Genomic DNA, 25,471 nt, shown 5'->3' on the forward strand with positions numbered 1-25,471 from the left:
TGGTATCCAAAAAGAAAATTGGGGGTAACCATAATACCTTTCCTGCATAATCATAAATAGGGGCAAAAATATCTTTGAATTGGTAGGCACCGTCCTTAAAAGAGTTTTCCAGCCAGTGAAATCTGGCTTAAATCTTTTAAAATAAGTCTTGTTATCTGCCTATATACATGAAGGTTCGTATGGCCTCATTTCCAGATTCATAAATACAAGCCAATTATTGGACGTTCTCATCTTTTGCATGTTTTTTGGCTGTTTTTGTTCACATTAAATTTACGAAAGCTGAAGTTTTGCTTCATTGTCTTGTCATTAATTAAGTGTCCCTGTGATCAAAAAATTAATTACTGGGTTGCCTATGGCAAACCCAGTCGAGGTCTGCGTTTAGTTTGTTTGTTTTCTTTTTTTTTCTTTTTTTTTATATATTTTTTCAGTTTTTTTTTTTTCCGTGTCGGTAAAAGTCTTGCCTGTCACTCCCCTGGTAAGTGGTGTCTTTGTGCATAGAGCCTTCTGCGCGTATTTTCTTAGGATCGAGAGGGTAGTGGAACTGCGTAGATTTCTCTGGTGGACACAGTAGAATCATTAACTTAGCCCGTAGTGGCGTCGAAAGTCATGTAACACGAATGGCGTTTTAGTGGAGCCTTAAACAAAATATACCCTTATGGAGCTCAATAATGGAAAGTCAGTTGGATAAACTAGGCAGGAAGCTCAAAATGACGAGTACTGGACTTCGACAACAATCTATCGTCCGTCGAGACGAAATCAAAGTGAGCTGTATTTACCTGAAGTACATGCATATGGTAATTTGACACGATTGAGTTTCTTGCCTTCACGCACGCAATGAAATAGGAAGAGGTTTTCGCCTCTAAGAGCAAATATGTTGTTTGTTTCAATAAATTTTTCGCTGGAAAAGGATTCTGTGGTATTTTCTGCCTTTGTGAATTATAATATCATGTTGTGTATTAAATTTTCGAGATTAAGGTTGAAATGTGATATGGGAGAAGTTTTTTAGTTTTGCTCTGTAAGCATGAAGGGTTCACAGGCCTGTTGGAAGCGTGCTTGAGTTTCAACAAAGTGAGCCCCAAAATCAGTGAAAAATTGTGACGCAGATGAATAATAAAGTAGCTGCCATTTCCAAAATGATGAAATTACCTGGTGATAAATAACGTCGAACGCGTCTTGGAGAGTAAATTTTGACTTTGCATAAACAAGAGTTGGGCGATTGTGATATTTTTTTTTGACGTCGTTCATTTCATTGTCAAACTTTCTAACACTTGACAGAAAAAGAAACTTACAAAAACCCGGTATCTTGCCATCATTTGACACAGATGCTTCACTGTTTGGCGAGTAAACATGCCGCGGTAACTTAATCACGGCGCCCGCTGAATTCCGGCCATGTCACTTTCGATTTGGCGATTTATTTGAGCGTAGCAAAAATCTCCCAAAATGTTTGCCGCTGATCGTAACTTTTTATATTCTATATTCACGGTTCAAAATTAATGTTGTTTTCATGTCGCAAATATATTATTCTCGATCGACCGTCCTGGAGACTTCGTTCTGCTCTTTCTAAAAACTGTGTATCAATAGTTATTTACTTTTGCATCAATATTTGTTTTTGCATAAAGCAAGCTAACAAGATCTGTACCTTGCTGAGTTCGCATTTGTTAGCGTTAATAGTATTTTCGGTCCGATGCTTCTGTTTTGTGAGGGGTATATTGTTTTGGTCTCCCATCCAAACACTAACCCCGCCGAACAGGGCTTGACTTCAGTGAACTTCGGCATTACAAAGCTGTCAGATGCTCAGCGGGCACGCTTAAACTTGTGGTGAAAAGAAGTTTATCAACATGTCAGCCCAGAAGCCAATGTTTCTCACTTCCCATTTATTTTCTTCAATCTTTCTGGGTTCAGTACTTTGCTAGTAACCACATGTCTTCTCAGACTATTTACCCAAGACTTCTACCATGGCACTACAATGATAGACAATACCAAAACAATATCGTGCACTGTTAGAGATACATATTACGCAAGGACAGATCTGTTTCGTCGTACGAACGTGTGAGGACCTGTGAGCCAAAGGGCCTCTTCTGGTATGACTTCTTAATGACCTTGAAAAAAATTGTTTGGAACGGTGCACGTACCACAGGCAACCCAGTGTACCCTCACGGAGGGTCTAGTTCTTATTTTTCTTTGGATTTTAACTAAACACTTAGCAACCTATTTATTTTAAACGAAATTTTCCTACTTAATGGCCCGCTATTACTACATTATACATTTGTAACTTTAAGCGCTAGAGAGAGATGGAGCGAGGAGAAAATTATGTCACAGGCTCACTAGCTTCAAAAGAATATACGCCGCTGAATTAACATGCAGCACGGAAGTTTTGGGCTTTCAGACTGTTAAACTCGCATTTTGCGTATAATTTTATCAATAAGCTGCGTTCACACGCTGAAATTTTTTTGATGTCACTTTTCTCTGGATCCAACTCTCCGAGGACCAATCGGTCAGTTTTGAACATGAGTAATGACGCACCGTGAAATCCAAAACTTACAATCAAAGTAAATGGCCTGTGGATAAAAATCAATGCTCAAAAGTTTGCCAGTCAGGTGTTAAGCAAACACACTTTGAAAATCTGAAGAAAAAAAAGGAAGCAATTTTTTTTATCACAGGGGCACTTTAAATAATTTGTGACATTTCATGTTTTGGTCATTGAGCAAAAGTATCTTCAGTTCCAGTTCAGGGCAGTGCCATCAATACCGATACTTGACTTAAGACGAGCAAGCAAGATATCGTGGTCGACTGTGTCGAAAGCTGCACTCAAGTCTAGAAGAACTAGAAGAGTGTAGCAATTATATCACTGACACACGTGATTTAATAATCTACTACTAATGTGACATGATCATCTAACATTGAAGATTACAGTGATTTACATCTGAGAGTGAACGCGTGTACTTGTCTTCCTTCGTCTTACCCGATGACTACAAAGAGTTACATGCTTGCAATTCATATGCCCATGGCAACTCTGTCAATTTGTTCATAGAGATGTCCGTTGAACTGAAAGAGGTAATTAATTTTTTGTAGCAGTCGTCAATAATTCAACAAGATCATCCTGGGTGATGTTTAACTGATGCGTTTTGTTGAACCAGTTCTGGGCAAAGGCTTTGTTAGCGAGAATCTGGATAGTTTCTTCCAAGGGGACATTTGTGAATAATGGAGAAATGCCGTACGATACAAAGATATCATTCTCGTTGACTTGAAACTGTTGGATTTCTTGAGAAAACTCAAAGATATCAGAAATTGTGTATTGACATTAGTTGAGAAAGGCTTCAACTTCTCATACAGCCATTTCGCTAGGTAAGTCTCTGTGGCAGAAAGGATTGGTCGCATGGTCAGATGCTTTTTGTGTGTTTTAGGCAGTCCATAGAGATGAGCTAATCTGGTTCCTTTCGGACACAGTAAAGCAGCAATGTGTTTAGGAAGAATTCTGCGGACTACCGATTCAAGGTGTTTTTCTTTTTCCAGTAAAGGATGGTAATACTGTTTGTTGTTAGGAATATTATGGAGTGAGTGAGCAGCTCTCCCAAACTGAAAGACAGTATGTGACATTGTGCAGAATCATTTTGTAAGAGATGGTTTCCAATTGTTTGTTGGCAAGAATTTTATCTTCCTCAACATAGCTAGTTGAGACAGGAATGATTTGGATGATTTTTCAATATGATGGTCCCAAGAAAATTTATTGCCTATGAGCAATCCCAGCGATTGCACTCCTTTAGAAAGATTAATGACAAGATTTCCACACCGTACTTGTTGTAAAGGATCAATAAATTAATTTCAAGTGAAGCTATGATCTTCGCAGTTATAAGCGCAATTTTCTTGCAATTGCGTAGAGAAGCCTGAAAAATTCAGGACTTCAACAGGGTTTGAACCCGTGACCTCGCGATTACGGCGCGACGCTCTAACCAACTGAGCTACATGTATGAAGCCACTGACGTTGGGAGCTGGTCATTTGTGGGTTCTAATGGTCCCGTGAGGAATGAATCAGTGATGAAATGGTATATATGAATGAATCGTATATGAACTGCAGATATGAAATCAAGTGAAGCTATGATCTTCACAGTTATGAGCGCAATTTGTTGCAATTGCGTAGAGAAGCCTGAAAAATTCAGAACTTCAACGGGGTTTGAACCCGTGACCTCGCAATTCCGGTGCGACGCTCTAACCAACTCAGCTACATTGTATGAAGCCACTGACGTTGGGAGCTGGTCATTTGTGGGTTCTAATGGTCCCGTGAGGAATGAATCAATGATGAAATGGTATATATGAAATGAATCATAATGAACTGCGGATATGAAATCAAGTGAAGCTATGATCTTCGCAGTTATGAGCGCAATGTTTTGCAATCTAGATATTATCATAGCCTCAAATTTCTTTGTGTGTATAGTGAGTCTATATTTAATTCACATCATAGACAAATATCAGTAAGAAGGACATTCAGTACTGGTAGTTGAAGAACATTGTCAGTTGTATCACCAATCACGAAAGCAGTGGTGTCATCTGCACATAGATGGAGTTCATCTGTAGAAACATTGTTAGCGAGATTGTTAGCATAAATCGAAAACAGTCGTGGCCCTAAAAGAGATCCCGGTGGGACTCCATAGGACATGAAATTCAGTTTAGGTTAAATACCTCATTTACTTCAACAAATTGTTGACGAGTTTCAAGGTAACTTATATTTAGCAACAGCAAGGCTTGAAGTTTACAACTCAAAACTTCATGATCTACTGAATCAAATGCCTTACGAAAGTCGATAAAGATAACCCCTTTACTTTCCCGTCATCAATGTTCAACGTCCAAGTTTCACTCAAATATAACAAAAGAGACTCAGTAGATAATCCTAATTCTTATAACCCCACTGATTTACGTGTATGTGAAGTACTTTTTCCTAGTGAGAATCTATATTTATTTATCGCATATCACTGATTCCATGATTTTGCTGGGAATACACAGAAGAGTTATAAGTGGCCTGTAATTTGAGCAATTACCCCTGGTACCACCTTTCCACAGAAATTTAACTTTTCCAGTCTTCCATTGAGAGGGATAGAGACCTGCCTCATAACATTGCCTACTCTAATTAGCAATACAGGGACTACATGTAAATTCCTCTTTGACCAACTTCATGTTTCAAGCCGAAAAACTGTCTGCCCCATGAGCCTTCTTCGCATTGATCTGCTTGAATTTAGTTTCAAAGGCTTTTTCTCTTACATGTAGCATGATATCACCTATTGAAGGTGTAATTCTATGGAAGGTAGCAAAGGATCAATTAGAATTACCTCAGCTATAAAGGCAAGTACATTACCAATTTATTGTTGAAAAAAACGTATTGAAATCATCAGCCAACTTCCCCTGCATTTAGTTCTTTCAGAAAGTGAATGCAAGAAGAATAGCAGTAAAGTTCAACAACCGTACAGGTATAAATCTCTTAGTTCTTGATCTTTTCGAAAACCAAAAGTTCAACTGTTTCTGTCAGGAGGCAACATGAGTCTTGGTGAATATTTACAAGAAAGACGTCTGGAAAAAAAATACTTACATTTACTGAGCCAGAAGAGAATAGTTCTCTCACTGTTATGTTATAAATGTTCATTGTCGATCGCAAGGTTATCCTCGCCAACGGAGCCAGTTTTGATTCCTAACGCTGGTAGGGAATTTTTCTAGTCTCCTATTAAGCTCACTGATGGCGAAATAATAATTACCGGCTTCGCAGTAAAAGTGTTGTTGAGTTTGCAAAGTTCAGCGTGCAGCACCGAAGCAATCTGGAAAATGTAATACCGGTATGTAATATGAGCGACTTGCCAAACCCCAATGGCAAGTTTACCAAGACATCTTTCCTGGAGATAAAAGCCTTTATCGCCTTTTTACTGGGCTGCCGTATGGCAATCCCCGTCGGAAAATGGGTAGATTTCTCCATCTAATTTTTTTTATTTTCCCTGTCGGTAAAATTCTTGCCTGTCACTCCCCTGGTAAGTGGTGTCTTTGTGCATAGAGCCTTCTGCGCGTATTTTCTTAGGATCAAGAGGGTAGTGGAAATGCGTAGATTTCTCTGGTGAACACAATAGAATCATTAACTTAACCTGCAATGGCGTCGAAAGTCATATAATGCGAATGGGATTTTAGTGGATCCTTAAACAAAATATACCCTTATGGAGCTCAATAATGGAAAGTCAGTTGGATAAACTAGGCAGGCGGTGAAATACAAACAACTGGAATCTTAAAGGAGGCGAGTAATGAACTTCGACAACAATCTATCGCCCGTCGAGTCGAAATCAAAGTGTGCTGTTATGTAGAACACTGAAACCAAGTGAAAATTCTGTGGTAACTGATTGAACACCTTAAGTGGATCTGTGATCAACTCTGCACAGTCTTCAGTCAAAAAATAATTGGAAATGTGACAGCCCAGAATTATTTGAAAGAAAGCTTGTCATCTATTTTGTGCTTCATTATTCAAGGAAAAGGTTCTTCATGGAAACAGTTTCATCCTGAAATTTTGTTTGTTGTAATATTGTGAACATTTGACACGATTGAGTTTTTTCTCTTCATGCACGTCATGAAATAGGAAGGGCTTTTTCCTCTAATAGCAAATACGTTGTTTGTTTCAAAAAATTTTTCGCTGAAAAAGGTCGCCTTCATGAATTCATCATGTTTTATAATATGCGACCTTAACTGGATAGTTTTTATGGCAATAGTAAAGCATTTTCAAAATGAGGTTAGCGTCTTTCTATTGTGCTAACTTCATTAAATATAAATATACATTCTGCCTCGTGAGTTTGTTATCCTCGTTAACCAGCAGTGGTGTCAACAATGCTTAATGGCGTTTTAGTCAACAAAATATGATCTCACGGAGCTCAAGGAAACGTCAATTGGATGAACAAGACAGGCGATGATGATCTAGAATCTTAAAAGCGACAAGTAATGGACAATATTTATGACAAATGTAGTGTTAACCAAATGGAAAATTATCTGGTAACTTATGGGTTCAACAAAGTCAAGTAAAAAAAAACAATTGGAAATGTGACAGTCAAGAATTATTTGAAACAAAGCTTGTCGACTATTTTGTGCATCATTATTCAAGGAGAAGGTTCTTCAGGAAAGGGTTTGAATTGTTGGGTACATGGTAATTTGACACGATTGAGTGCATGCAATAAAACAGGAAGAGGGTTTTGCCTCAAAGAGCAAGTATGTTGTTTGTTTCAATAAATGTTTCGCTGGAAAAGGATTCTGTGATATTTTCTGCTTTCTACTAATTTTATGCGCTGATGTCAGGAGGGATTTTGTCAACAAAACCATGTTTTAACCTTGTGTTTATCTCTTCGACACTCTAAACTCTTGGCTCCTGTGAAGATCTTCTAAAATTTCCTTTAAAATGTTCTTTAAAACTTCGGTAAAAAAAAGAAGTATTAAAAAAGTTTTGGCAGATTAATTTCGCTCTATGTCGAGCCTCTTCAATGCCTTTGTTAAAGGGTTAGGGTTAAAGAACATTTTAAAAGAAATTTTAGAAGATCTTCACAGGAGCCAAGAGTTTAGAGTGTCGAAGAGATAAACACAAGGTTAAAACATGGTTTTGATATTTTCTGCCTTTGTGAATTATAATATCATGTTGTGTATTGAATTTTCGAGCTTAAGGTTGAAATGTGATACGGCGGGATATTTTTAGTATTGCTCTGTAAGCAGGAAGGGTTCACAAAAATAAAGAGGTCTTCTGGAAGCGTGCTTGAGTTTCAACAAAATGAGCCTCAAAATCAGCAAAAATTTGTGATGCTGATGAATAATAAAGTAGCTGCTATTTCCAAAATGATGGAATTACCTGGTGATAAATAACCTCGTCTTGGAGAGTAAATTTTTGACTTTGCAGAAACAATGGTCAACCTCAAGAGTTGGGCGATTGTGATCCTATGCTTTGAATTCGCTCATTTATTGTCAAACTTTATAACACTTGACAGAAAAAGAAACTTATGAAAACCCGGTATCTTGCCCTCATTTGACACAGATGCTGCACTGTTTGGCGAGTAAACATGCCGCGGCAACATCACAGCAACGCTGGAATTCCATCGATGTCACTTTCGATTCAAGCTAAGAAAATCTGTACCTTGCTGAGTTCGCATTTGTTAGCGTTAAAAGTATTTTCGGTCCAATGCTTCTGTTTTACGAAGGGGTATATGTTTTAGGCCATCCAGATACTAACCCCGCATTAACTTCAGTAAACTTTAGTATTACAAAGCTGTCAGATGCTCAGAGGGCACACTTAAACTTGTGGTTAAAAGAAGTTGTGAGGGAACTTGAAAATGATCAACATGTCATTCCAGATTCCATTGTTTCTCACTTCCCTTCTATTTTCTTCACTCTTTCTGGCTTTAGTATCTTTCTAGTAACCAACTGTCTTCCCAGGCTATTTACTTTACCTAAGACTTCTACCATGGCACTACAATGATAGACAATACCAAACAATATTGTGCACTGTTAGAGCTACATCTTACGCAAGGACAACGTGAATCTCCTGGAAGACACCACACGGCTCAGTTGACATTATGGAATAAATCGCTGTGTTACTTCACTACCACATGTATGCAATGCGTGTCTATTTTTTTTCTAAAGAGGACAGGAATTTTTTCTTTCTGACAAATGATTAAGTAATAGGCCGGTAGCCAGGTTTTTAACCTCAGAAAAGGATCTGTTTTGTCGTACGAACGTGTGAGGACCTGTGAGCCAAGGGCCTCTGCTGGTATGACTTCTGGGTGACCCCTTAAATGGTCTTAATGACCCCCAACTTGAAAACATTGCCTGGAATGCTGCACGTACCACAGGCAACCCAGTGTACCCTCAAGGAGGGTCTAGTTCTGTTACGGTAAAAGCAACCCTTCCCCAAAGCACCGTCAACATCTACATCAAGATTTCTGGCATCTTCCGACATGTTGTTTTCACCTGAAGCACATTCATCATAAATTCCTCATGTTTGTAAAAGTGTAACATTCCCTGTTATTGGTGGAAATGAGACAATCTGTATGACGTTGGGAACAAGCTTTCATATGAAGTAAATCAGACAAGGAAGGGAGTAGAGTGCCTAAGACGAGCGACCTGGACTGTCTGAGAATCTGGCTACATATGACCAGACATTCTAGTCAACTTGATAGCTGTGAGTAATTTTTTACATGTTTTTAACGTCGGACTCCACAAAAAGCCCACTGATCAACCAAATGTTTAATTTACCATCTGCTGTAACCTGCTCCAATACTATTGTCATTAATTTTCTTTTATGATTATTTACCAAATGTGTCATTCCTAGCATCATGAAAGGGAAGAGTCTTCTCTGGTTCATCACCTATGCCATCATGCTCCATATCATCTGCTAAAGGAAGAGCCATGATTGTAAAAATCAACATTAATTATTGGTCATTGTTGTTGGTAACACATATTTTATCATTATCAGTAAAAACTCAATAAGTGATACACTATCTAGTCAAGACACTCACCTTGCAAAGGACTGGAGGATTCTGAATAACAAAAACTAAACCTGGGGGTTACTCAGGAAAGGGAGAGGATGTTCAGTCTTCCATTTGACCATTAAAAGAGTTTTCCAGACAGCTAGTGACACCCGGTTTAACTTTTTAAAAGAAATCTTGTTATCTGCCTGTATAGTTTTGCATGGCTGTATTTCCAGATTCACAAATACATGTACAAAGTAATAATAATTATTGCTTCCCATATTTTTCCCTTTCTTTGGCTGTTCTCATCACAATTCTTCACCACCTAAATGTTGCGTTTTCCTAGAAACCATTTCGTAGCATTTCCTAGATACCATTTCCTAGCATCTACAGTGTATCTAGCTTCAATGATGACAAATACATGTATCCCCTAGTCACATCCATGCGAAAATTGCATGATGATTTCTAATCATTTTCCTCGCTTGCAAGCTTTATTTCGGCTTCACCCTAGACTTGGGGATGTCCTTCATTACTTAGAAGCTGATACATGACAAACTCTTCTTGAAGAAAGTGGGTATCCCTTGCATCAGTTGGCAGAACTGTGGAGTACTTCTTCAGAAAGAATTCTACATCCTCAAAAGAGGCATTGTCTCTCTGAAAGAAGTCCACAAATCTAGCATGGATAAGTGTATCATCTTGCAAGGGGAGCTCATTGATAGAAGTCACACACTGCTTGATAGAGCCGATTTTCTTCTTTTCATATCACACCGTCATGGACGACATTTACCAATCAGACAAAGTGAGAAACAATGTACCTGCTAGTGAACCGCGGCCAACTCACAGAGAAAGTATCCACATACATAATTCATTGTTATTTCTATCACTGTCACAAAACCACTCTTTTGAAATATCTGGCCATTATAATATTTAAAAAAATTATGTATTCTACAAAATTAATTAGCTTGCTATGGTTGGACTAGCATAAACAGCTCACTTGCCAATAACTGTATTTATTATATACTCAACAAAATATCTTGTTTCTGATTGGCCAATGGCGAATGCGTAAATAGGTTATAGAGTGCAATCCAGGTTATAGAGTGCAATCCAGGTTATAGAGTGCAATATGGAAGTGGCTATTGAAACACCGGGGAAGCGCCAAATTTGAACACCAAAGTGAAAAAAAATGGCTGCAGTCGGTTTGCTTTGTCAAACCAAAACAACGTTGAGCAACTTTAAGAAAACGCGAAAAACAAAAACACGTTGAAAGCTACACAGACCTGGTTGAATGTCTGGCAAACATGGGTGACTGAAAGAAAACTAGACCCAAAACTGCAAGAATACAAGCACGAACAAAGTAGGGCGTTTGAGTAATTTTGTTGAGAATATACCGTTATAAATAAAAAATTGTATGAACCTGCTTGTGCATTTCGTGATTTATGGTCACTCGCGATGTTCGCGATGAAAGTTCTCAAATTGAGAACTCTCAAAACATCACTTGTGTTCATAAATCACGAAATGCACTCGCGTTCATACGATTTCCTATACATATACCGTACTATTCATCTTAGTTTATATTTTGTCTTAAAAGTAAGTACTTTATGTTTGACTAGCCTTCCCAAGGTTAATACTGATGATGATATTTTTCCCGATTTCGCTATGGATTACCAATAAATCACTTGTACAGTACAATTAGCAGTATATTTCATCACTGAATGGATGTATCCATTCTCTCACATACCCTGTAGGACTGCAGGCCCATTTCCCGTGGATCTCTTCAAAGAGGCACTTCCACCAGAAACATCAAATTCCATGGAGGTATGATCATCATCTAAACAGTACATTATAAGTCAAAGTAATGATAGTACCATACATCAAGCAAGCACTTTTAGCTTCACTAGGTATACTTTTGAAGGAATATTGGGTCGTAGACTTTCCTTCCAAGACTTACATGTATGATAAGAACAAGTACAGCTAGGTACTTGATGTGGAGATACTAAGCATGTTGCATGTTGCAAAATAATGATGCTGATCAAAGCCTTCTTTTTTTCAAATTTGTCCACATCTGTTAAAAGCTTAATGCTTAACGCGAATGTCTCGAAGCTCAGGTTTTCTTACATTTGAAATATCGTTCCACTATTGAAATTGCTTGAAATTTAATCCATTGTTGACCTCCACCATATTTCTTTAGGAAGCTTAAAAGCCTTTTACATGTAGTCTTACATGTATCTCCCAACATTCTTAGCATTATGGGATAGGGGAAGAAGAGGATACAGCAAACTCAATATAATAGGCCATTTCCGAGTTCATGTCTGCCTTCTCTTCAAAGCAAGTCTTCTTATAAAAATTAGTTTCCCTTCATGTGTAAAGTAGAACGAATCACCATCACAAAAACTTTGCACTTGAACTCATTTTGAAGAGGAGGCAGACATTAACTCGCAAATGGCCTATTGAGGGCACAAACTACATGTAGATTAGTTACAGGATTACCTCAAGGAGGCAAACTCACAAGGGTGCGAAACCACTGGGTTCCGTCGTGAGAAGGACAATTGACTGACATTTTGACAACCCAGAGTCAAACATTAACAGAGCTGTAGACCCTCTACAGATCCAGACACACCAGCTTAAAACTAATTACCGGTAACAGTCTAATTAAGTGCATTTACATATCATTAAATGATAAGAATAAAATGTCTATGGTAAAATTAAGAACTAAGTTTTGTGTTATAAAAGGGTTTCAAAAACAACTAAGAGTAAAATCACAAATAATATCAAAGGAAGTTACAGAAATGCTTTACAAAAAAGGAAAGTCACTTTAAATGCCTCAGTGCTGTTAGATTTTTTAAGATCGAGGGCAGAGAATTCCACAACTTTAACATGTAGGAGCAGCAGCTCTAAATGCTCTGTCACCATGGCTTGCAAGTCTAGTTTCCGGAGTACAAAAATTTGGTTTTATCAACGGAGTTGCTAATGTAAATTGGCCACCGTACAGAGATTCTAAGCTTTTAGAATTAAGAGTAGATTCTTAGATTCTTAGCTTTTAGAATCTCTGTACGGTGGCCAATTTACATTTATCAACTCCGTTGATGAAAACAAATTTTTGTATACTACTTCCCCACCGATGCAGCACCACAGTTTCTTTAGAAACTAGCCCCTTCATTCATTAGTTTCCGGAATGACTAGGTTATTGACGGAACTCGATCATAGAAAAATTTATACTTTCCCGAGTTGAAGTGGACTACAAGAGACACATGGATGTCAGAGAACAGAGTGCTTGGCAATCGCTTCTACTGGTTGGGAACATAACTATTGTTTCCCGAATTTGTGTCTGTTGGCCAAATATTTTTTGGGCATGCTCTTAGTTCTACAATTTTTTGCCCTTTTCTCTCCTTTTTATCGATTCTGTGTACATACACGTGCCGCTCGGAGATAACCTAAGGGCAGTGGTGTTAAACATTGCAATTTCTGATCATTACTACAGTGTAGCTGCATCTAGGATCATGTAGAGCAGGACAGGCCCAGGGCAATTCCTCTCGTCAATTTTTGTGATGAAGAACCCTAAAGTACCCTAAAGAACCACTTACTCTACTCTTAAACACTATCTTAGAAAAACCCAGCTTGTCCATGACCATGGCAATGGCCATCTACTCCTTTCATACATCAAGCCTTGTCGGCACATTGGTACGAGTACAATAGAGCGATGGATTAAAGCTGTTCTGGTAGCAAGTGAGGTACATACAGCTAAGTTTAAAGCTCACAGCACTAAATCAGCTGTATATTGGGAGCAGTCAGTTGATTCTTACTGATGAAATCCTGAAACATATCAAATGGTCTCCAGTATCAACCTTTCAAAGTTTTATAAGAAGCCTGTTATTGCTGGAAATACATCTAGCTTTGCTGGAGATAAGCTAGTCTAAGATAAATTGGTTTTGTGGATTGGAATAGTTTTGTCCACGTTTGTTGCTGAGAGTAAAATCTCATGTTAACTGGGAGTGACGTCATGCAAATTTGTAAGGTGAAGTTTGATGGTGATTTTACCAAATCCCTGGTGACTCAGTGAGGGTTAACATGCCCTCCCTCACTGTTCATTTGAATCTTCATAACTGTGTCCACAACCTTTAAAAATCTGGCCTCGGTTGTTCAAAAGGTGGATAACGCTATCCACCGGGTAAATCACTATCCAGCGGATAAAGACTAGCAAAACCGATTGACTTATCCAGTAGATAGTGATTTATCCGGCGGATAGCAATATCAAGTGGGGTCTGATTATCCACGGCAGCACATACAACTGTACATGTACAGCTGTATGCATTTCTCATTTTAACCTTCAGCAAGTCACCAGGTATTTGGTGGAATCACAATGAAGGGGGAATTAATATGAGTAAAAATTTTGTAATGAATTATATCTATAGAGAAATTATGAAAATTTGCAATGAAACATCTCGGTATACTTTTGAAAATATTTTGATTTGTAATATAACAGATCCAAATTTCGCCGTTAACTAACCTCGAATAATTATTCGCTTTGTACATATATGAATATAAGAGAATCAGTGACCTCGCGATTAATTAACTGCGAAAAGTTCGCCTGAATATATGAAGCAATTGGTGATTTCGTGATTAATTAACTGCGAAATGTTTGTCTGAATATATGAAGGAATCGGTGATTTCGCGATTAATTAACTGCGAAATGTTCGTCTGAATATATTAGGGAATCAGTGACTTCGCAATTAATGTTCGTCTAAATATATGAAGGAATCAGTGACTTCGCGATTAATTAACTGCGAAATATTGGTCTGAATATATGAAGGAATCAGTGACGTCGCCATGAATTAACTGCGGAATGTTCGTGTGAGTATATGAAGGAATCAGTGACTTTGCGATTAATTTACTGCGAAATGTTCGTCTGAATATATGAATAAATCAGTGGCTTCGCGATTAATTAACTGCGAAATGTTCGTCTGAATATATGAAGGAATCGGTGATTTCGCGATCAATTAACTGCGAAATGTTCGTCTGAATATATTAGGGAATCAGTGACTGGAATCAGTGATTTCGTGATTAATTAACTGCGAAATGTTCGTCTGAATATATTAGGGAATCAGTGACTTCGCGATTAATTAACTGCGAAATATTGGTCTGAATATATGAAGGAATCAGTGACTTCACGATTAATTAACTGCGAAATGTTCGTCTGAGTATATGAAGGAATCAGTGACTTTGCGATTAATTAACAGCGAAATGTTCGTCTAAACATATTAGGGAATAAGTAACTTCGCGATTAATTAACTGCGAAATGTTCGTCTGAATATGTTAGGGAATCAGTGACTTCGCGATTAATTAACTGCGAAATGTTCGTCTGAATATATGAAGGCATCAGTGACTTCGCGATTAATTAACTGCGAAATGTTTCCAGATGATGTGGACTGGATACCTAGTCTCAGAAGCAAGGACGTAAGAATTTTAGAATAATGCTTTCTTTGTTCTTTTTAACATAATGGGGCACTGTGCCAAAAGAGTTAAATCATGGGAGTGACAACTCTAACAAACGTTGTTTGAGCAACACCATGTGGAACTTTGAGTCCTCCCGGCAATTTTGAAGATCCTTCCGAGTGTTTTGGTGACATTCTTGTAAAATGTCAAAACTTTGCTCTTTTTTTCTGCAGTATCCCAGAACTATGTCATATTTCCCATCAAAAAACCCGAGTCTTCTCGATTCTTTTGTTTTTCTCCCGAAACAGGCCTTGTTAGAGTTGTCACCCCCTATTGTAACCTCCTTTTTTATTTCATCAATTTGTTAAATTGTGCTCAAACGATAGGCTGACTCGCCTTAGCGTAGAGATACCAAGGCTCTGCACTGTTATCGCAACTGCTACATGTCGTATTTACTTTTTCAACCAAGCTTTAACATTGTTTGTTCCCTTATCGCTAATGGTATCCCTAAGTTCTTTCTCTAAAGTACGTCACCCTTGCACACACTAAGATTAACATTAACTGAGTAGAAGCTTGATCGTTCACTTTTAGATACTAAATCTGCAGCCTTTTTGGATTTACCGATCGTGGAAATACCGAGAATTTTAGACATATTGTATAAGCATACTAACGCGACAACTCAAACGAATAGTGAACTTCAAACGAAAACTTTGTAAGAATGGCTTAATTACAACTCATGGAGGTCGCAGCCGAGGTGAGCAGAAATTCCCAAACATCCTACAGTGAGAAATAGGAAAAACATGAACATTTCGCATTTAATTAATCGCGAAGTCACTGATGCCCTCATATATTCAGATGAAAATTTCGCATTTAGTTAATCGCGAAATCACTGATGCCCTCACATATTCAGACGAATATTTTGCAGTTAATTAATCGCGAAGTACCTGATTTCCTTATAGACCCTATATATGTAGACGAACATTTCGCAGTTAATAAATCGCGAAATCATTGATTTCCTTGTATGTGAAGATGTACATTTCGCAGTTAATTAATCGCGAAGTCACTGTTGCCCTTATATATTTAGACGAAAATTTCGCATTTAATTAATCGCGAAATCACTGATGCCCTCACATATTCAGACGAATATTTTGCAGTTAATTAATCGCGAAGTCACTGATTTCCTTATATATGTAGACGAACATTTCGCAGTTAATTAATCGCGAAATCATTGATTTCCTTGTATGTGAAGATGTACATTTCGCAGTTAATTAATCGCGAAGTCACTGATGCCCTTGTATATTCAGACGAACATTTTGCAGTTAATTAATCGCGAAGTCCCTGGTTTCCTTATAAATGTAGACGAACATTTCGCAGTTAATAAATCACGAAATCATTGATTTCCTTATATGTGAAGATGAACATTTCGCAGTTTATTAATCTCTAAGTCACTGTTGCCCTCATATATTCAGGCGAACATTTTGCAGTTAATTAATCGCGAAGTCACTGATGCCCTTGTATATTCAGACGAACATTTTGCAGTTAATTAATCGCGAGGTCACTGATTTCCTTATATATGTAGACGAACATTTCGCAGTTAATTAATCGCGAAGTCACTATTCCCTTGTATATTCAGACGAACATTTTGCAGTTAATTAATCGCGAAGTCCCTGATTTCCTTATATATGTAGACGAACATTTCGCAGTTAATTAATCGCGAAGTCATTGATTGCCTCATATATGAAGATGTACATTTCGTATTTAATTAATTGCGAAGTCACTGATTCGTATATATGTGTAGACGAACATTTCGCAGTTAACTAAATGAAAAGTCTTTCGCTTCTGTAATATATATATAGAGAGACATTTTTGCTAAATTTCATTTGTCTCTATAGGAGTGACATAAATGCAAACTTTGCAATTGTAAAATCTCTCCAAAGCCACGAGCTACGAAAAATCTCGACTCGATCGACATACCAACATTCCCAGGTGTATTAGCATCATCACTCGCAAACTGCTGTACTTTCCATGCAAGATCAGCCCTTCTGATTGCCTCCAACATTTTCTTCAAAAGAGATAAATTTTCACGAGTAATTCTTCCGTCTTGCTCCAGCAAATCGAATAACTCGAATGCCCTCACCACGTCCTCTGTTTTCCTGCGCGGAATGAGGTCAGATGAAGCGAATTTTAACTCCTCCAAGTCATTACTAGAGAGTTCCGCTGACAAATCAAGAAGGAACTTTCTATAAACAAGCAAGAAATTTTCGTCTCTTGCAGTCGCCATCACACTTCCGTGCTAATGAACACAGGAATCACGTCGATGTTAGAGAGAGCACCCTGGGATCGAGCTTATAGAGAAATTGTGGGAATCAGGGCCTGGTTGTCCAAAAGTCGATTAACATCCCCACTGTGTGAGACTCGTCGACCACAACTGCTGCCAAATTTTGTAAAAGCGAAGCGCAGTTATCTTTTTCAGTTTATTTTAATGAAAATACAGACATTTCAACTACTGCATACATTTTAATACTAGACAGATATTCTAATACATGCACCATTATAATTCAAAGGCTTATCGATTATTTGTGATTCATATATATGTATTTTACGAATTCAATAATTTGAACATTGGAATATTTTGTTTTCAAGTGTATCGGAGTATTCTGGAGTTACCAGGAGACCGAGCAATCATTTTTGAAGCCGCCTTTTCGGCTTAACCAAATACTTGCTAAAGTCGTGTAGAGTTCCTCTATCGTCTTCTATCGTTAAATCAGCAACTGAGGCAGCCGAAAGGCCCAAGTTTTTGTCCAAATGTGATCAGCGATAATGCTTTGTCGAGGACAGGAAACTACCACGGTGACATGAGGTCGCCCTCTTTGTATTTTGGCCGCTACGAAAAACAGTTGGGAAATAAGGCTTTTCCCGAATCCTGTGGATAACAGAGATAGAACTTCCTTTCCTTCCAGCAGAGAAGCCATCGCATCGCGTTGCCCGACCTTTAATTATGTAAAGTTACGGTAAAATTGCAACATTCTACAATTTCTCAAACCCATTTCAGACCACCTCATCTCAACCCTCATCTCTCGAAGCGAAGTATTGGAGCTTGTCAATGGTGACGTCAGCACGTCATTTATTTTTCAGCCAATCAGTATTTGGACGTGACATTCAAAATTCAAAGCCATGCGGGCAAAGACGGGCAGGCCCTCATTCTACCCCCAACCCCAGTCCCTCGGAGGACCTGCTCGCAGCCTAAAACTAACCTATTCCACAGCAAAACATATTTACAAATCTGATCATGTCTAATATATTATATATATTATAATTTAAATCTAATGTGTATTTAGGAATCAAACTAACCTATTCTACATCAAAACATATTTACAAATCAGGTATATTACATGGCCACAGTGATCAGTAAGATATAAAATTCTGTTGTCTTCTTCTTATAGCAGATGTTGACGTACATTCAAAGTTAAAATCTATAAAATAATCTTTAGCGCTGACTCGCTCCTAAACTGATTAAAATTCAGTGTCATTGATGCTTCCTTGTCATTATAGTTAAGAAAGTTCCATAACGATGTGCCTCTGTATGAGAGAGAATCTTTCATGTATCTTGACTCGTACCTTGGCACGAGAAGACGGTTCTGGTCTCGAATGAAGTAAGAGCTAACACGGTTTTGGCTAACATTTTCGTACATTATCTCAGGTAAAGACTCGCGATGCGCCCTATAAAAAAGTCTAAACACCTCTAACTTATAATAAATAGAAAAAGTAGGCCACTGAACGTATCTGAGCACGTCCTCCAAAGCCATCATGATCCTTAGGTAAATTGTAGATTATACCCGTGCCGCTCTACAGTAAAGCCTTTCTATTGACTTAAAAAGATCAGAATCAACACGCACCCTTCAAAACTAAACCATACTTAACAGCTAGAAGGATTACTTTAAAACAAGAGTCCTTTAAAATTCCTCCTGGTAAAAAACGAGAACGTTTGAGCAAGTCCAGTTTTTAGTAAAGCTTTTTTTCAGTTCAAGCAAGTTGGCAGCCCAGGTGAGTTTCTGTTCTACTGTCAGACCTAACAGTTTCGTCCTGTTAACCAAACTTAATACTGGTCATGAGTTTCCTGGGTACACCGGAGCGCATACATATATACGGACCCAGAGGGCACAGAAGAAGGTAAGTCGTTCGTGAATAACACGAACAGTGTCGCTCCTAAAACCGAACCTTCAGGGATCCCCATTGATATAAGTAACAAATCCGACGTTACACCATTTAGCACAGTAAATTGTTGTCTACCACTGAGGTAATTGCATATTAGGTCAAGTAGGGAACCATTGACTCCAAACTCACAGTTCAGTTTTTTTCAACAAGATATCATGAGGTATACTAACGAACACCTTTTTAAAATCTAGGAAGGCCGCTGCGACTGTCATTCCTGAGTCTACAGCTCTCCTCCATGACTCTGTAAGGTGAGTCAGTGCTGGTGCTCAAGAGTTCAGTCGAATACCCGACAAGATATGCCCACTGTTTGTCCTATGCAAGGTTATTACTCTTGAAAATGTTTTGTACGAGAGTGCTGTTAATCTCCGACTCCATAATCTTGCCAGGAACGCTGAGGAGAGAGACCGGACGATAATTTCCAATGTCTGTTTAGTCGTCGTTTTTATAAATCGGTATAAGCCTTGACGTTTTCCACGACGAAAATATTACCCCGCGTTCTATGTTAAATCGCAAAAGCGGAACTAGAGCAGGAACGATCGCTCTTCCTGCGAGCTTCATCAGTTTCTGTGGAATGTGATCAGGACCAGATGACTTGTTTATTTTTAACCATTCGACTATTTTGCGTACTGATCCCTGAGATACAGTGATTTCAGTTAGAGGAGGAGGTATTGGAGCATTCTGATTTTGAATTACTTCCGATTCGCGGCATTCAATTACAGGAGAAGGCGGTGGGAGTTCGTCAGCTAACTTCTCTCCTATAGTGAAAAAATATGAATTCATCAAAGCCACGTCGAGCAGTGCAAGGATATCTTCTCTTTTCAAAGGGCCTATGGTCATCGGATGAATAAAATTTGTTGCTTTTTAGGCAGCTTCCAATACATGGCATCCTCGGAGACCCAGGGGCAGATCGCGGAGGAAACGGGAAGTCTAAACGGGCGAAAGAAAATGGCGACGAAGAAAAGTATAGTAGTGCGAGAAGAGCCCCAGGGGACAAGTTCTTACCAGACCAGTTCCAAACAGCAGAGGTAATTCTCAACTCTGATTGGTGCCAGAAATTCTTTGTGTTTTTCTGCCCAATCAGAGGTCAGCAGGCCGTGAAGTCGTTCCGTGTCTTCTTACACTGAAATCACTTGATCGCCATACTCGTCTTGGTTCGTTTGGCAAGGTTTTGCTCGAGGAGAAAAGAAAAATCACAGCACAAAATATACAGGGAATCGTTCGGAATATCGGCGGAGAAATACGCTGAACCTTTCGCAGGTATCGTTACAGTAGCGTATTTCCAAGTGCGCGGGATTTGTTTTAAAGATGTCCTCCCCGATTCACCTAATAAAATAGCAGCGACTACTTTTGATCTGACAATTATTTTTATTCTGTTCCCTTTTCCTGATCGAGGTATTTCTAGAAATCTTACATGAATTGCGGTGGCAATACCTTTTGCTAATCTCGAGAAATTCTTGATCGCACGGGCCACTCGCAGCATGACTTTATTTCAATGCGCGCCAAATTAAATTCAACGCTGTCGAGCTCGTGTTCTCTTCACGATATTGTTCACGATGAGCCACCCGAAAGAAACAGTTCAGTTGACGTCTAGCTGTTGTCGAGTGCGTTCTTATGTTTTTGTTAACAAACAGAGACAGCGAAACCTTTATGGTAAATTTTTGAGAATATTTGAAGAGGCTTTCGATCAAACTTAAAAGTCCAGGCAGATGATGGTCTTTCTGGAGCATTGTGCGACACTTGTCACAAAAGGCTGGAATCAATCTGGAAAAAAAAAATCGTCATTTGCCATTTCAGCAAAGCACTTGTTGAAAAGGAGACATCCCCTTTATCCTTTGATATCGAGGCAAAGTAATGCCCAAACTGCTTGTCACAGCGACATGGAAGCCAAAATCAAGTTGCCACTGCTTTCCAAAATCAAGCAAAGGAACATCTGTTAAGGTACATGTATGCACAATTCCAATAATTCTGTATACATACACACAGTGTATGTTGATGTAGAAACACATGTTTTATTATACATGTTATACTGACAGTGTACCAGAAAATGAAATTTGCCATTGTTGTAATGGCATATCCTTAAGTTTCAAGTTTTTTGCAAATTATTTAGTTTAACTTTTTACAAAAGATGCCATATCCTTATCCTTTAGGAGGCTCAGAACAGATGTTCAGCCAAGTGCTCCGGCTTATTGTCAGACATTCCACCTGAGCCGCTCCAGAGGATCATAAATGAATCAAGATTAATACAACCGGAAATAGTTTGTTAGATTTGGTCACTTTTATCTCAAAAGTTCGTCCAGCGTCCTTCCCTGATTTGTTTGGAAACAAGTGAGAAGCGTTATTTTGCATTCTTAAAGTGAAATTTCAAAAAATTATCCAGCGGAAATTTTTTCATCTTTCAGCTTTTTCATAAATATTTCAAATTCTACTGAAATACTACTTCAAATACTACTACCCATGTACTCGGTCAGAGAATTATGATATGGTTTCAAAATCTAAAAAACAAAATACTGCTCACTGATTTGGTTTTCGAGATACTTTTCAAACACCAAGTTTTAGAGGGTCTTTGAGCAGCACTGTACCATTACTACAGCAGCAGTTGGGATCCAGCAACACCCTTTAAAACATTGCCTCACAATGGTATTACACAGGTATGAAGCTGACAACCTTATGTAAGGATTGGAGTAATCTTTTTCCATTGGAGACACAACTATTAGGAGTGGAAAATCCTTTTGAGCTTCCTTGAACTGAGAAAATAATTTAACGGTATATTTTTATCTGTGAACAAATTTCTGCCATTCTGTAGAGTGCTCTTTTACCTCTTCAAAGATTTCTCTATCTAGAATACTGCTGCAGTGACATTTTGCATTTTGCCTGAGTATGACATTTATGCTGATTTCAAACCCCAAGCAGCTGGATACAGTTGAAGAACAATAATAATTGTTTTAGTATAAATACACAGGAGATTATTTCAAAAAAAGAGAAAAAAAAACATTTAAATGTGAAATCATCTTCACTTACAGTGGCAAAACGACTACTGGCAGCCATTTTGTCCGTCAAGGTGATTATCGGCTAATAATCCATGATAGCGAGCCAATGAGAGCACGCAATTTGTATAATCACCTGTGTATTTATACTAATAATTATTGTTGTTCAACTGTGTCCAAGTACGTACTTGTACTATAGAAAGAGTATGCTGTTTCCTTCTTTCTGTGGGAAATATGAAAATTATACATCAAATCAGTTCATAATGGTTCATTTTTTGCAGTTCGATTTTGTTTCCCTAAACTGAAATATTGTGCTACCTTTTCTGATGTGTCCAATACAGCTGATAAACTAATAAAAAATATTGAAAGAATGTGAATTAATTTTAAAGTTGTCACATTTTTGGGATCTTTGCTGTAAAGAGAAATATCAAGGGTAAGGTTTTATATTAGCAGAGGTACAACTCAGGGGCCAGTTGTTCAAAAGCCGATTAACACTAATCTCAGGTTAAAAATTAACAAAGGAGTTTTATTCTCTACTCCCAAATGCTGTTCAAGGCTGATATTTGGTAAAACTTTACATTACAAGAAGTTAATCTTGAAAACAAAAATAAGCAAAGTAAACTTTCACCAAAAAGTTGAAAACATGAAACAAAAGTTCACGCTAATCCGTATTAAGGTATTCGGCTTTCGAACAACCGGGCCCAGAATATTATGTACTACTTGGATCCAAAATTATTTTACTGTTGGAGAAGATTTCTTTCAGCATTGTTTTAGAAACCTCAGGACTCTGTCGTTGTTATTACTGTCTGACGCACAGCACACTTTTGTATGAAATATGAAATAGCAAACAAGAATTTCCTTAAAGCAACATTAATGCTGCTTTAAAACAGTAATGACAACCCAACTTACGGTGTTCATAAACTATTCACAATCTCTATCCTATGTTCTTTGCAACTGTCTTTAATCTTTTTTCACATTCAGATTATTGTCCATTTTCCAAGTAAAATTATCTCAAAGGAATTGCCAGCACATTTGCACAGCCTGGATATTGCCCTTTGCAAGGCTATTAAAGAACACATCAGCTGTTACTTTGGCAGCGTTCGAAGCAAACGTTTGCTCTCGAGATTAGCAAAGTTTCAGCCACAGCAAATGATGCAAGAAATATAGAAATACCTCGACCAGGAAAAGGGGGCAGAATAAAAATAATTGTCAGATCAAAATTAATCACTGCTATTTTAGATGCATCGGGGTGGACATTTTTAAACAAATCTCGCACACTTGGAAATACGCTGCCGTTCCAATACCTGCGAAAGGTCCAGCGTATTTCTCCGCCGATATTCCGAACGATTCCCTGTATATTTCAAGTTGTGCTGTGACTGAGACTTTTCTCCTCGAGCAAAACCTTGCCAAACGAACCAAGACGAGTATGGCGATCAAGTGATTTCCGTGTAAGGAGACACGAAACGACTTCACGGCCTGCTGACCTCTGATTGGGCAGAAAAACACAAAGAATTTCTGGCACCAATCAGAGTTGAGAATTACCTCTGCTGTTTGGAACTGGTCTGGTAAGAACTTGTCCCCAGGGGCTCTTCTCGCACTACTATACTTTTCTTCGTCGCCATTTTCTTTCGCCCGTTTAGACTTCCCGTTTCCTCCGCGATCTGCCCCTGGGTCTCCGAGGATGAATAGATGGTCGTATTCTTAACCTCGTCTAACATATTGGAGAAGTAAGTAGCCTTAGCTCGTCTTAAGGCAGAGGTAACCTCATTCCTCGCTCGTTTGTATTCTTGCCTCAATAGTGGACACTTTGTGTTAACCGCCGTCTAGAAGAGTTTGTAGCGTCGATTCATATTATGTCGTATTTCATCATTTATCCACGGTTCGGATACATTTCTAAATCTAACCTGCTCCCGAGGGGCGTGGTTATTGAAAATTTTATCAAAAAGATTCTGCCAGGCCCATTGTACATCATCTGCATCATCAATCACCGAACCAACATAAAAAGGCGCAGTTACCAGGTCGTGTCTAAACGTATCCAGATTAAGCCTCTTGTAATCACTTACCATACATCTTGGCGGGAGTCTTTTCTTCTTTAAATTCATAGTTGCATATATTAAACTATGGTCAGAAATCCCTAAGGGGAATACACCAGAAGAAGTAATCAAGTCCTTTCTTGTCGTTACTATTAGATCAATTAAATTGCTCGATGACAGCGTTACTCTCGTCGCATATGATATCACATTGTGCATATCAAACAACTCAAAAACCGACTTTAAACATAAAGCCTTCGTACTCAACGCCGACTCTGTGGTTCCATCCGCACTACTGTCGCCGAGAAAGTCACGGTTAAAATCACCCAGTAAAACAATATGCATTGTTTTCAGCCAGGCTTTTTCGAGGATCTCGGCAATAAGACCGTAGAATTCTTTTGAAGCGTCCGGCGGCCTGTAAGCAATAGAAAACAAAACGGACGTGCAAGGAAATCTCACCTGTAGCCATATAGCCTCCAACCCACGTCTAACCAAATCCTTTCGATGAGTGACTTGTAAGTGCTTAGCGTGATAAATAGCACACCCTCCACCTTGACGCTCTTTGCGGTCACGGCGTAAAAACTTCATCCCATCGATTTGCAGTTCCATGTCCGAAACAGATTTTATCTTGATGCGTTTCAGTTACTGCAAGGATTTCACATTTGCATATCAACTGCAGACGTTTTAATTCCTCAATCTTATTTCTGAGGCTGCAGATCTTTACTCGAAGAACGCGCCTCCAGTTGTGGTGAAACGTCAAAAAAGTGAGACCCGCACTGCCCTCATTCCTCCTCTTCATTTGTAGTTTCGCCATAATTGCTGCCTTGTGTATCATTCAGGTCCAAAAACGATTCATCCTACACAACAGCGAATGGAAGTGACGACAGTGTATCTAGGCGATAATCAAGCGCAGAATATCGCAAACAAGCCGGGTATTTCCAAGGCGAAATGCTTTTCCTTGTGGTTACTACAAACTGCTTAGGGGTAACTTCGTTCCCCACATTTGATATGGTACTGGAATCCACACGTTCCGCAACAAAGCGAACGGTGGTTGCGAGAAATAGTTCTTCGACACTTTTTACAACTAAATTTGTTTGTAAGAGGACCCGGGTTAAAATGCACATCCCAACTAATCATCAATCGAGTCAATTGGAAGGTGGAATCGCTGTTTGGGTAGCGATTTATCCTACGACTTAAAAACCTGCTCTTCAGAAGTTGTAGTGGACGAAAACAAAAGATCTCTCATTAGCTCCTTTTGTTCGTCCACCAGCACCATCCACTTTAATTATATATCATCCACTTGGAGTGTTTTTAAGAGGGCATCGAGAATAATATCCTAAACAAAATT

General features: G+C 38.5%; 1 protein-coding gene across 1 annotated transcript in view; it reads right to left on the bottom strand.

Moving 5' to 3' along the window:
- The window catches only part of LOC138020741 (uncharacterized), a 67,303-nt gene extending 50,091 nt beyond the window's left edge, over window positions 1–17,212 (bottom strand). The window contains exons 1-4 of the mRNA XM_068867674.1: window positions 17,032–17,212; window positions 16,869–16,956; window positions 11,203–11,292; window positions 9,308–9,388 (exon numbers count right to left, since the gene is read on the bottom strand). Of these exons, the coding sequence (XP_068723775.1) occupies window positions 9,308–9,388; window positions 11,203–11,292; window positions 16,869–16,956; window positions 17,032–17,175 (403 nt within the window). The 5' untranslated portion in view covers window positions 17,176–17,212. The remainder of the gene's footprint in view (window positions 1–9,307; window positions 9,389–11,202; window positions 11,293–16,868; window positions 16,957–17,031) is intronic.
- Between the last annotated feature and the right edge of the window lie 8,259 nt (window positions 17,213–25,471).

This window comes from Montipora capricornis, chromosome 10 (genome assembly GCF_036669925.1).
Source record: "Montipora capricornis isolate CH-2021 chromosome 10, ASM3666992v2, whole genome shotgun sequence".
Classification (NCBI taxonomy): domain Eukaryota; kingdom Metazoa; phylum Cnidaria; class Anthozoa; order Scleractinia; family Acroporidae; genus Montipora; species Montipora capricornis.